The sequence below is a fragment of the Pseudochaenichthys georgianus genome, chromosome 17 (assembly GCF_902827115.2).
Source record: "Pseudochaenichthys georgianus chromosome 17, fPseGeo1.2, whole genome shotgun sequence".
Classification (NCBI taxonomy): domain Eukaryota; kingdom Metazoa; phylum Chordata; class Actinopteri; order Perciformes; family Channichthyidae; genus Pseudochaenichthys; species Pseudochaenichthys georgianus.
The window spans coordinates 19,547,483-19,562,042 of NC_047519.1; the positions used below are offsets into that span (position 1 = coordinate 19,547,483).

A 14,560-nucleotide genomic window follows, 5' to 3' on the forward strand; every position below is an offset into this window, starting at 1 on the left:
AAGTGAAACATCTGACTTTTTAAACCAATGATTCGGCAGGAGAAGCACTATCTAAGATTCTCACCTTTATCCTTTTGCTATTTTATTTATTGAGGCTTTGGGCTTTCTGCCCCCAGAGTCAGAACTAAACATGGTAAAGCAGCGTTCAGTTACTATGCTCCAAATATCTGGAACAAACTCCCAGAAACCTGCAGGTCCGCTGCAACTCTGACTACTTTTAAATCCAGGCTGAAGACTTTTCTTTTTGTCGCTGCTTTCAATTGAAACTGAGCCGTTGTGTTCATCAGTAAAGTGGAACTTCTGTGTGAACTATTCATATCTTAAACTGCACTGTAACTTTTTATTCATGTATTTTTTCTTTTAATGGTTCTTTTATTATCTTTTACTGTTTTTAAATGCCTTTGTCTGAATGTCTTTCATTTTTGTAAAGAACCTTGAATTGACTTGTGTTGAAAGGTGCTATATAAATAAACTTGCCTTGCCTTGCCTATTGTGACACTGTTTTGATACATGTTACCACTGATTTGCTCTTATGTAACTCTTATCCAAACAGTGCTGTGATGAGGGTTGACGTTTGTGAGGGGGCATCCTCCAATTGATTATTCAATTGATTTAATTTGCTCTAAATCTTGCTTTTATTGATTGCAGGGCAGTAGCGTGGACAGCATGTGGGTAAGTAAACGTGTGTGTGTGTGTGTGTGTGTGTGTGTGTGTGTGTGTGTGTGTGTGTGTGTGTGTGTGTGTGTGTGTGTGTGTGTGTGTGTGTGTGTGTGTGTGTGTGTGTGTGTGTGTGTGTGTGTGTGTGTGTGTGTGTGTGTGTGCGGTATGGCTTTCAAGTGATGAAACCTACTAAAATGCAAGACGAGACAAAAGCTTTTTATTTCCTTAAAAAACTAAATTCCACTATAAAGAAACACAAGGAAAACCTGTCCTCTTTACCAGAGTCTACATCCAGGAAGAGGGACCACATCCAAACGTTTGGTATTGGTTAACAGTCATTTGGTCATAAATAATAAAACACGTCTTTTTTTTGACAAATCCGTAAAATATCAATACTAAACTTTATTTATAAAGAGAAGACTTTACAGTATAACAAGGGAATAAACAATAACGAAACAAGTGGCAAGAGGAGCAGTAACAAACTAACAATAGTAAGATATAGTTATTAGCTTTCTCATATTCCTACAGGCACTGTGCAACAGATTTGGCTGGTGGATGGGACTAAAGGCAAAAAAGGGATTAGGGGTTGGAAATTGGTGTACATGCATTTCATAATCATAACTTGATATGACACATAGTGAGTCAGCGCTGTGACCCTCCGCAATGTGCCTCATAAGCTTCTTAAAGGGATGGGAACAGGAAGGAGCAAAACCCCAAATAAAATATTTTGTATTAACTGTTACATTATTGCCATCAGCTTTTGGAATAGGATATGATTGGAATTCAGGACACAGTGCATTTTAAATAACATAGAGAGACACAAATACCCAAAGCTACATTTCAAGAAGTGATTTAAGCTTTTCCTTCAGATTATAGAAGCATTTGATAATTATAAATAATTTCACCTGAGAATCATGCTAGAGGTGGTTCAAATGCCTCACCATTTCTAGCATGGTTCTCATTTAGAAATACATAAAAGAGGTTTCAAGTTCCAGAAAAACGATGACATCTTCTTAATTGTTGATTCAGCTGCACCTCCAAAAAGGTTCAAAACTGCCATGTTTACACTTGGACAGTTAATCCACATGTAAAATTGCCTGCCTATATTGCTTTAAATTGTCTGTAACAGTGGGCATTACTTATGTCAAAACAAAGTAAATGTCTGCACTAAACTCATTGTATCTCTTGTATTCAATCAGGACCTCTTTCGCTGTTTATCATGCAGCCTTGGGATTTGTAAAAAAACCATTATAGAATTAAAGAATGACAAATGGGAGGAATAATGTAATACGGCGATACTGATCGCTCTCTTCCTGCAGGGTGTAGTACTGTAAAAGCTTCAGTGTAACACAATACACAAAATGAATGAATGAAAATGAATGCAGGACCTTTGGTGTGTCTGCTCTTCTTCTCTCTGAACATAATACTTCCAGAGATACTGGGGCTTCAAGGGTTTGTTATGCTCATCTTTTCAGCTTCCATTATAGTTCCTCAATCACACAACAAACAAACAAACCGGAGTTTATTCTTTTTCAGAAGCGGAGGTTTATAGGAGGGCGCAAAACAATTATCATCCATCAAAAATCACTTTAAAGTACCTTTACATATCTCCAAATTCATCCCTCTCCTCCATCTTCTGATCATCTTCACACCAGCGCGTAATCAAACTGTCCTCTGTCCAGTCCCTCCTTGTGGTCCGTCCACGAGGAGGAGGGCATGCTGCTGTAGGGGTCCAATAGGATACGGATGCAACGAACAACGAGAAAGAGCAGCAGCAGCACCAGGAGGCCGACGAAGCACAGGGCCGACCCCTGCTCGGGGTGCCCCGGCATGGGCTGCGGCACCGTGGGGCCCCTGGGGAACCCGGGCGGAGCAGGAGACGTGATCTCATAGTCCACCACCCAGTAGCTTGAGTCGCTCATCTTGAAAGTAAGGCAATGCTTCGAAGGTTTAAATCGTTCACTGTGTTATTTTGCGGTCAGAAGCTATGAGGAGCAGCATGGCTCTGCAGGGTCATCTTCGTGATTCCTAAACCTAGAGGGCGATCACATTGTGAAATCTGACAGAGGTTAACCGCAGAGTTTCCCACAAACCAGAGGGCGGAGAAACTGTTCCAGTCGAGATAACACTCGGCAAATCAGTAGTGCAAACTAATAAGCCCCCTGATGAGCCGAGCAGCAAGCTGAGGCATGCCCACTGAGGTCTAATTAGATTTACTGGTCCTGTCTGTTCCTCCCAAGAGAAGCAGCAAATACGAAAGCTGAGGTTACTGTTCAAATCAAATCATCTGCGAGGTCCTCAGTTTATTTGGCAATATTTGTGATGTCTTCCAATAGCAGCCTTAGAGGTGCATATACTGTGATTACAAATGGAGCGGCTGCAGATGTTCCATAGATCAATCAAAGCGCTCGCAGGCTGTAAATGATCCGCTGTGTGGTGCTTCAGAGAGCGTTTTCTTGTTTAATCACTTCAAACGGTTTGGCTGTGTTGCAGCAAGTTGTTGATTTACTGAAAGAGCTTCTATCTTAATGTCTTGCGTCTCTAGGAACTTCTTCATTTGGGGATTCACTCACCGAGATACCTGAAGAGAAAGAAAACAGAGATAAGACGCAACGTGAGTGAGTGAGTTTTCAGCGTCGAGAAGTGCTTAACGGAGGGAAAAGACTGATTGATTCAGGGGCTTCAGATCTTGACAGGGGCTTTGAAGCATGTCAAGGATTATAGATTCTTAGTTTATTTTCAGCGCCCAGAATAAGGGGTTTTCACTTTACCCAGACCTAGCAGCAACAGTCTCACTTTTAAGCAGTTATTTCATTTCCTGTCTAACCTTATCATCTTTCTCGTTTAAAAAATGACTGAGACAAGGCTGCAGCAGCACACCTCCCCTGAACTCAGGTACTGCTTAGTGCAACATAAATAAATCAGACACTGATGAAATAATGTGGAGGAAACCCTCAAGAGAGTTTCTGCACTCCTGCAGAGCAACACTCCCTGGGCTCTTTAATGGGCTGTGCAGTGGAGAGACGTTTCCGGCAGTAGGTGCACTCCCCAGTCAGCAGATTCTATTCCAGGAGGCTTCTTCTCCCCGCTCACCGCCCCGCTGATCCTCGCAAAGACACGTTGATGGCTCCCCCTGCTCTCCGGATGATGGAACATAAGGGCCAAGCAAAGCTTGAATAGGGGTCTTAAAGATGTAATGAAAGAAACTGCCTGCCTCAGTATCAATTATTAAATGGCTTGAGGGCCGGACAGTTCAGACAACTGTGTGTACAAAAGGAAGCTAAATGAACAAGACTCAGTAGTCAATAGAGAGTCATGAAGTAGGCATGAAGTTTACACGGGACAACACATTAGTCCGAGTCAGTATGGGGAAAGCACTCAGAAAAACACTGCTAATGAAACCTGGGAACATAGTAGTGCAGTAATGAGATGTTGTTGAACTACTTCTATATCTGCAGAACTTGCTTTCCCGATAGAATTATAATGTGACTGCTTTTTATCATCTGCCAGAAAACATGAACGAAAATAAGACAAGACTGGATTATTGAGTTACTTTTCCTCTTAGATCCGTTAAAAACAAAATATGAAAATATCTACTTTTACATAGAGTAACACAACAGGAGACACATTTTTGCTACTCACTGCAACTCTACTTGACAGTTTACTTTATGCCACATTGGCAGAATATATAGTAGGGAGGGTTACATTAATTCAGCACCATCCGACACTTTTTATCCCACGACCCAGCTTTTTCACAAGTCAGGAAGTCAAAACAAAACCGTTTTTTTTTCTACCACAAACTTGCAAAGTTGTTCTTATGCACAAGCAAGCTCAGCAGATATATGGGTCCATTTAAAGATGGGGTTTTAAAAGGTCTCTGCAGATTACCCAAGGTCATCGTGTTATACAAACACCGGCTTAGAGGATGGACACCCCGTCACATGGAGGAGAAAAGCAAATACAGCTTTAAAGAACATAAAAGAATGGACAACATCAATTTCATGCCTCATCGATCCTCATTCAAAGACATTCTGTGGTTCCTAAGCAGCAGATATATCACACTGTGGTGAAGGACCACATTTGATACACATACAGGACAAAAAACGTCTTTTAGCTATTCTGGACCCCTGATTGAAAGAGAAATGTTAGTTTACATGTAAAAACGTCAATAAAATAGAGTAGAAGGTGGATATAAGAACACAGCCATGCAGATGAATTCTGTGGACAGAGCTCATGCAGCGACATATGGTCGTCCCGCGGGCTCTAATACCGGTAACTCCCATTTGTACCTGTGGATTATGACAGCAGCTTTGAAAATGTCAAGGACTTCTTTAAATAAAAAGGGTAAGATGATGCTGCCAACCCCGAATGAAGGACTGCCAGGCTGAACAGAGCCACATATCTATGAAGCCAGGAGCTCTCTGTTCTCTGTTGTTTTGATCATATGATATAAGAAATGTTATGAATGGCCTCATGAAACAAACTGTTATTACCTTTTTTTTTTATCCCCGCTGGTAGCTATCTCAGGCTACAGTATATCACAGAAAAAATACTTTATGTAGTTTGATGTTTATCAAACAGCTTCTATTCAAAATCAATTTTCACAACATAAATCAGTTCATAGATTTAATTTCAGACATTTTAAACTACTGTCTAACTGCTGTTCAAACAAAGTAAGAAGTAGATTACTTTGTTTATCTATTTTTAAATAATAACTGAAACTTAAAGCTACTAAATTGTATTTTTGTAGGACATAAGGCAAGGCACGTTTATTTATATAGCACCTTTCAACACAAGGCAATTCAAAGTGCTTTACAAAATGAAAAACATTAAGAAAATGGCATTTAAAAACAGTCATTAAAAAGCAAAGATAACAAAATAAACATTCAAAGAAAAAATACATGAATAAGTTACAGTGCAGTTTAAGATATGAATTGTTCAATTAAAAGCAGCAGCAAAAAGAAAAGTGTTCAGCCTAGATTTAATAAGATAAACACCATGCAGGGAATAATGTTCCTTTATATTGTGAAGACTTGCTTTTTTACCAAATGTAACATGTTGGTCCTTTATCAATCAATGCAAGAAAGCTCAATGGTTTGGAAAGTAGTTTGAAATTAACATTCCTTGTTTTATCGCGATGTTTCACACTTGTCCCTTTGTAAAAAAAAGTCCAATGATTTTTCACAGAAGGGCAAAAACCACCGATGATAACATTGTTCCAACACGAAGTTACACAACAGCACTAAGTTATAGCCTGCAAATTTGTAAACACGTGATTCATAAAGTAATCCTCGCATGACAATAACATCCTCACACTGCCTACTAACAGTTCACACAATGACAAACTGGAGGACGATCAGATTAGAGAACTTACTTCCTGTTGCCGCAGGTGAGGACCGGTAATGAGAAACACGGAGTGATGAAGATGATGAAGATGTCGATCCAGCAGCAGATGTTCAGCGCCGAGGACAGCTCCGAGCTCTCAGCCTGCACGCGGGAGCTTCAGGTCTGAACTCTGTTTTGTCAGGAGCTTTAAGTGCGCTCAATGTGAGAACCGTCCCCCACCCCCCTTCCTGCCCGCCCCGCACTGTCCCTGCACACATAATCTGTCCATCTGGATGAGTGAAGCGCCCGGAGGCATGAGTGGCTTCAGCATTATCTAACACCAGTGCAGAGGATATGGACACTGAGGACCCGGGGCCACACAGCCAATATCATTCACCACTTGTATTAATCCTATTACAAATAATTGTTTTGTTTGTTGAAAATTAGGCCTCCTAGTTGACTCATTGACTTGATTTGAATGTAACGTTATTCCTGTGATTCGTTTATCATAATAACTATACATTGGAGTTCTAACTAAAGATTTATTTAAAAAAAAAAATGATTAGACATCCTCTGTCAATTTCGGAAAATGTGAAAGTTTTGCAACCTTGTTTGGTTTGAGGAGGCCTATTTCAACAAGCCCCCACCCCTGCCAGTAGTAATGATGTACCTTTCGTCAAAAAAGTGACAGGTAGTGTGACAGGTCACACCTCTCCCTACTTATGCAAATGAGCTAAGTCCGTCTCCCATTGGTCAATGAGCTAAGTCCGTCTCCCATGTCCTGCCTCCCATTCTTTGATGTGTGTTATCAGGTAGGTGTGAAATGCCCCCCTGTGTAGTGCCTTTGTTGTTTAGTTCTTTGATGTGTTGATTAGGGAAGTCTCTTTGAAGTTATGTTGTCTGGCCCCTGTCCCCTCACACCCCTTTTGTAGTCTAGTCCTTTGATGTGTGTTATAACAGGTAGGTGTGAAAAGCCCCCCTGTGTAGTGCCTTTTGTTGTCTAATTCTTTGATGTGTTGATTAAGGCAGACTCTTTGAAGTTATGTTGTCTGGCCCCTGCCCCTCAGAGCCCTTTGTTGTCTAATCTAATTATCCTTTGATGTTTGCCCTTTGATGTGAGGTGCTATAACAGGCAGGTGTGATTTCACACTGGTGAAAGCCTTTAATGTTAATCTAGGTGTCTCTTTGAAGTTATGCGTGAGACTGTCTGACACACACACACACACACACACACACACACACACACACACACACACACACACACACACACACACACACACACACACACACACACACACACACACACACACACACACACACATTGGAGTTGCCCCTTGATGTGAGGATTTGAGATAAGCATGGGATGTTAATCTATATGTTAATTAAGACACTCACTAAGACACTTAAAAAACGTTATTGCCCTCTCTAGATTTGATTCAGGGTTTGTTTTAAATGATTTGTACTGGCTAAGGATGTTTCTTTTAAAGTTTTTTGTGAAACTGTTAACTACAAGGAAGTATCTGTTTGCAAAGAGGGTATTCATATTCATTTAAAAGATCTTATTTAGGTTTTAATAGTGATAACTAAGGATGTTCTCTTTAGTTGTAGGATTGTGAACTAATGTATAATTACTTGTATTTAACTATAAGAAAGTCTCTCTGAAGAAGGGAAATAATAAAACAATTTTAAAAACATGATCTTTGTCTTTTTTATAATTACTTTACACCACTATAAGGAAACCCAATATGAAGCTGTACGAGGTTGTATTGGTGTAATATTAGATGTTGTTGTAGGCAACAAAGAGAAGTTTTCTTTTAAAAATGTGTTTCTGCTCCATTCACTCCATGGCGGCTCCAGTGGGGCTGATCAGAACAAAAGAAAAGCTGTAAACACTAAAATACTGAATCAGCAGTCTGAGGGTAAATTAAAATAGTCATTTACAAAAACATACAAGGCTTTTTTCTGTCTACTGGAGATCAATGCAGGCTCAGAGTCTCACTCTGTGAGGGGCAAAAGATGCGGATAATATTAGAATTTTGCTGTACCCATAAAGAATGTGTTTCTGCTCCATTTCACTCCATGAAGCCCCCAGCTGGTACAAGGCTCCGCCTCCACTCAACATAACATGTCCCGCCCTCCTTACCAGAACATTTAAAAGTAAGCGGATGGAAATAGATGAAAATAAATACGCTCAAACTAAATAACAGGCCAGTCATTTCCACTCACCAAGTCACTTTTCAAAAAAGAAAAATGGTCAAGAGAAGCATATATATGGGTTTAATCTGCGAGACGCCTGTGACAACGCACCGCCACCCGTTAGGAGCACCAATTAAGAAACGAACGCAGTATCTGGGCCAGGTTCAGACACCTCCAGCCGAAGAACTTCATGAAGAATGGACTCTGAAAAATGGCGATGTTTGGGGTTATGTATTCAACTATATGACGAATGAACTGCATTTCTACAATCTGAAGAATGGAGAAACGTATGGACCCCGCAGTGTTAAAGCGACACTGACCTCAACAGATTGGGCTGTGTTAACTCTGGTGTCTTCCAGAGATCTCCACGCAACCACTGTAGTGCATCAAGAAACCATAGTGGAACCAGCGGTGTACAAGATATTTGCAAAGAAAAGCAAAGAAACACAGACAGCATGCGAGATCAAAGAAGAATTTCCACCGCCGCCCCTCAATGTGGAGGAAGAAAGAGTTATTTCCCCGCTGCCAGAAGTGAGAAGAGTCCTGACAAGCACCGTCTGGGAAACTAAAAGCGGACCATCGGGGCGATGGTATTACCGTGCAAGCCATTTGGAAACGCTGGGGAAGGACCCCTCTGATGATTTTGCTTTGGAGTATTTTAACTCGACATGTGGAGTTTGTCAGACATCTGTGCGGGTGCCTCTGACTGCTTGGCTGAAAATGATTGATGAAAAAGCTACAAAGCTTAAAGAACTTTTTAAACAGAGTCAGACATCGATGGACATTATAATGGTGAAAAAGAATCTCACCTTTACAGAGGACTCCGCCTCCCACTCAACATAACAAGTCACACCCTCCTCACCAGATCATTTTAAACTAAGGACCCCTCAAAGAAAAACATTGTGTATTCTACCTATGTAAAAAGAGTGTCGGGGTTGTCTTACGAACATGTGTTATCTCTGTATCAAGATGATGTGTTTAAAAATGAATTTTGTGAAAAAAAACAACGGTGTGAGAGACGTCATAAAGACACTCATTTTAACCACAGTGTTTGTTCTCTACAAATGTTTAAAGATAGTTACAAAATGTAAAAAATAAAAGGTATGGAGACAAAATTAATTCAGGTGACTCTGGCTTTATTAGGAAAACAAACATACAAATGGGTTAGGGGTTAAATGTAACCATCTTGGACTTAATAGTCTAACAAAATATTTGTATCTGAATACATACTTTTTGAAATTATTTATTTATTATTTCAGTGGAACAATCCAGTTTTTGCTGACATCAACGCTTTCTTCTCTTTTTTCTTATGGTACTAAGATACTTTTAGACACACTTTGGCGTATGCAACACTTGTTCAGTTAAACAAGGTTTTTTCTTTTCTGATAACCTTACATATTTTAGTTATTTTCTGCTACTAAGATACTTTAACCCTTAAAGACCGAGCGAGCCGCCCGCGGCTTCAAAGGGGTAGCGTTCTAAAATGCTTAATAACTTTTTAACCGCTAATCCTATCCATCTGATTTAAAAAGTGAGGTAAAGCGGCGATTCTAGGCTTTTCGCTGGTATCACTATGTCCTTCCGGGATTCAGAGGCTCCGACGTGATCTGGGCAACGTCATCACATTGTAGAGCCTTGATTCGTCAGGGAGACCCACGCGGCCCCTCCGTCTGAGCCAAACAGCAAAGGTTTTAGACTAAGTACCCTCCCCTACCATCCTCTCGACCAATCAACATAGGTTGCTGTGTATGTTTTTGGTGGCGGGAGATAAACAAACAGAGACGAGAGAGTAATACAAAAGAAGAGTAATTTTGCCAGTGTAAGAGAAATAAATACAACATGAGATATCTAGATACAGTCACACACATACACATACATACATATACACACACCCCAAGACAAATTCAAACCAACATGTCAAAACGGCGTTACACTACGGAATAAGCCATAGCATTTATTTTGTCTGGCGGACCGCTTAGCGATTTTTGACAGAAGAAACATGATCAGTCATTTAAATATGGAAATACAATTCGTTTTAATTATTCCATATTATCCTAGGCATTTTTCAGTGAAAAACGCCTAGGATAATATGGAATAAATAGCTGTAACTTACTCAGGGAACATAATATGCAGATTACATTTCATTTGAAAGCCTAAAACATCTAAATGCAGCTTTGTAAATACTACAGGAACAGACTACTGGACTACCATCATCACCACCATTTGGGAAACCCGAATCTTGCAATACTAATGCTGCTGATTTTGCTCCTTAGGCCAAAACGTCTCTGTTTATGGACACAGTGAAAGCGGTGTTGATATTGTGGAGAGGGTGATACATCGGTACAGAGAAGAAATATGCAACGGGTGCCGAGTCAGTCACCCCGGCCAGAGGCAACACGATTTTCTGAATGACATGTCTGATTTTTACTTCAGAAACAATTACAACGCGTTAATGAAAAGACTATGGCTCACCGACTTCATTACTGAGATCGACCAGACTCTTATTGATAAAGACATTTTCACGGATGATTGGAGGATCCAAGGCGCTTCGGAGGCTTTTCTTCACAATCTCAAAAATTGCAGACGCCTCAAGGAGAGACTTGAAAAGATCCATGCCGAGTTGGATGGAGAAGAAGAAGACTAACAACCAGCAGTTGGATGGAGAAGAAGCCAGGGATTTGTTCGATACATTGACTTTTTTCTTTAAGTAAAAATAAAAATGGGAAACTACTATGCAAAACTCTCTGTATATATAGATCAGAATGTAGTCATTACCCTTTTAATAAGTGTGGTGATGGGGACGATTGAATGTACTTATTGTAAGTCGCTTTGGATAAAAGCGTCAGCTAAATGCAATGTAATGTAATGTAATGTAAAAACAGAACGAGTAGTGACCCCTGTGTAAAAAGAATGGCTGAAGTTTGTAAACTGGAAGACATTTTGGATATCGTTCGTTCTGGCAGTACTATTCCGGGTCATTGGGAAACGATTGTAAACGAAACATTTAAAGTTGTCCTGGAATCTTCATTTTCCGAAACATTCTGTAACATTACCTCAGAAATGAAACAAACATCAAAAGTGTATCATGTGCTCTCATTGTATGCTCTGTTTGTAGATGTAATGCATCTGTGTGTTGAAAACAGCATACACGTGAATATTTTGACTGAAGTGAAAAAACTCCATCACGATATCTCCAGTAATATGGGGAATTCTAAGCTGGAGACGGTCCTGGGGATGCTACAATCAGTCTAACTATTGATTTTGTGTGTGAAAAATAAAGAAAAAGTGTTTTTTTACATTTAAAAACTGTTGTCATCATTATAGCAAGGGGAGCGTGTCTGATACATGTGTATTACAGTCCTTCTTGTTGTGTTTTTCAGTGTTTTCTGTGTGTCTGTACACACAAAGCACAAATCATTTAAAACAAACCCTGAATCTAATTTAGAGAGGACCATTAAGAGTCAGAATCCTAACGAAATCTCCTCAAACAAAGTACTTCATTATCTACTTTTCAGCTTTTATACACAAAAGTGTATTTTTCAGTAACTTTCTGAGAGAATTAAGCATAAATCTGTCAAATGTTCAAAACAGCCTTGTTTCACTGAAATACCCTCAAAATGACAAACTGCCATTAAGAGTCAGAATCCTAACGAAATCTCCTCAAACAGAGTACTTTCATGGTAGTGGTCAGCTTTTTTAAAAAGAAAAGTGTATCTTTCGGTAACCTTCTTGAGAGAATTTAAGCATACATCTGTCAAATGTTCAAAACAGCCTTTTGTTTCACTGACATAGCCTCAAAATCACAAACTGCCATTAAGAGTCAGAATCTTAACGAAATCTACTGACACAAAGTACTTCATTATCTACTTTTTCAGCTTTTTAAACACAAAAGTGTATTTTTCAGTAAATTTCTGAGAGAATTAAGCATAAATCTGTCAAATGTTCAAAACAGCCTTGTTTTTCACTGAAATAGCCTCAAAATCACAAACTGCCATTAATAGTCAGATGCTTTACGAAATCTAATAAAACAGAGTACTTTCTACAGATGAGGCCTCCCACTCAACGCAATAAGTCCCACCCACTCAGCAAATCATATAAAACTAAGGACGACCGTTGAAAACTAGCCATGGATCTGAGAAAAACCAAGTCTGATGTAGCCTGCCCTTATTATCACCAGGATAACGGATATGGGCTTAATGACTGGATGTTACAAAGTAGGGGAGAGGATCTTCCCGAAGAAGAGCTCTCCTCTATATCATATCCATGTAAGGTCTTTAGGACAAAAGAGGACCATGATAACATGACATATGAAGAATATCTTTCTTTAAAAGATGGTATTATAGATAACCTTTATAGAAACAGTATATCTCATACCACTCGCCAAGATCGCAAACGACAATTAGCAGAAAAGAAAATGCATTCGTATACTTCCAAGAGACCCCTAAACATCTTCTTGGGCTGTGTGAATTGAACGATAAACCGATCACTGTCAATGAAACGCGGAGAGAAGCAGCAGTGCAAATCGTTAAGTCTATTACCTTGTATGCACTACGACATTAACTTGGTAAAATGTAATGTGTTTTTTATGAAAATGTGTTGAATGTTGTGTTTTTTCAATTAAACAACCATTACAAAATGAAAATGTGTTTTATTTTGTTGCTTTCATATATAGTAATAGTATTGTAAACGAACCATTTAAAGTGTATCATGTGCTCTCATTGTATGCTCTGTTTTTTGACATTGCTTTTGGTATTTGTTCAACACATTCGCAGCAGTCGGTTAGCGGGAGATGATGTATAAGATAGGGTTAGGGTTAGGGTTATTAACCCTATTAACATCAAAGGCTTTCACCAGTGTAAAATCACACCTGCCTGTTATAGCACCTCACATCAAAGGGCAAACATCAAAGGCTAATTAGATTAGACAACAAAGGGCTCTGAGGGGCAGGGGCCAGACAACATAACTTCAAAGAGTCTGCCTTAATCAACACATCAAAGAATTAGACAACAAAAGGCACTACACAGGGGGGCTTTTCACACCTACCTGTTATAACACACATCAAAGGACTAGACTACAAAGGGGTGTGAGGGGACAGGGGCCAGACAACATAACTTCAAAGAGACTGCCTTAATCAACACATCAAAGAACTAAACAACAAATGCACTACACAGGGGGGCATTTCACACCTACCTGATAACACACATCAAAGAATGGGAGGCGGGACATGGGAGACGGACTTAGCTCATTGACCAATGGGACTTAGCTCATTTGCATAAGTAGGGAGAGGTGTGACCTGTCACACTACCTGTCACTTTTTTGACGAAAGGTACATCATTACTACTACTCCTGCCACTTGAATAACAGAGAGATGGTACCTAACATATCACACAGCTCACTTGGTATCAGATTTTTTTTTTACATTTAGTGATAATTACACTGTAAACTGCAGGTGATACTGGAACTAAGATCATGTTTAAGAGCAAGATGTTGACTGATGTATAAAAGTACGACCTAGCGGTGAAAGTCGTCTTACTGTCGGTTGTATTATATAATTCTGTTCAAACTTAGATCACACTGCATTGCAGGTTTTTATGAATTTCAAAAAAGTTCACGCTCAAGACGTGGAACAAAACTATTGGAGCAACCTGACTGCACCTGTGGCTCAGCTCCAGACTCTGACTGAGAAGTAATTCATTGACACAATTAAAACTGTACAAACACTGGCATAGATTGCAGTCCGTACACATCAGAGGCATGATGTCTCTCTGTAGGTTTAATTAATGGTACATGCATTGTCACACTGTCCTGAAGGGCCTGGTAATCAAATCACACAGAGCAGTGCTCCAGCAGGCTGCCCACTGGGGTCATAATTGATACAAGTCTGCAGCCGGCACGGTTATGAAATTCAACATTTCCATCTCTGTCCTTGTTGTTACAGATGGTGCAGTGGGAGGTCAAGCTGTATTTGAGGAGCATACGCAGTTAAATGCTACAGTATACATTGAAAGGTACCCTGGTGTTTCTAAAATGACGAACCATTAACTATTAATATTGTACATACACACCTGACATACTAAATCACGTATAATAAATACCATCTATGTTATTTGGACCTATCATGCTATATTTGAATCATATATTGTAGGGCCATACCTATATAAAACATGTCTGTGAAGTATTTTTTTCAAAATACCAAACAGATAGCCATGCCTCATTTCGCTCTATTCCAGCCCTGTTTTTGCAAGGGCTGATTCTGTGGCAAATGAGCTGCAGCTAACCACACCCCCCTGCAAAGGAGGGGGGCGAGGCACGAGCGTCATGTTACCATGCTGTTACCATGCTGTTACCATGCTGTTACCATGCCACGCAACCTCTCATT

The 14,560-nt window shown here is 39.8% G+C and overlaps 1 protein-coding gene across 1 annotated transcript; it reads right to left on the reverse strand.

Moving 5' to 3' along the window:
• Positions 1–885: 885 nt before the first annotated feature.
• Positions 886–6,150, reverse strand: LOC117462084 (cortexin-1). Its single transcript, XM_034104154.2, has 2 exons — positions 6,035–6,150; positions 886–3,241 (listed from the first exon to the last, which is right to left on the reverse strand). Exon 2 carries the CDS (start codon positions 2,580–2,582, stop codon positions 2,307–2,309), a length of 276 nt encoding a protein of 91 aa, XP_033960045.1. The 5' UTR covers positions 2,583–3,241; positions 6,035–6,150; the 3' UTR covers positions 886–2,306.
• Positions 6,151–14,560: the final 8,410 nt, after the last annotated feature.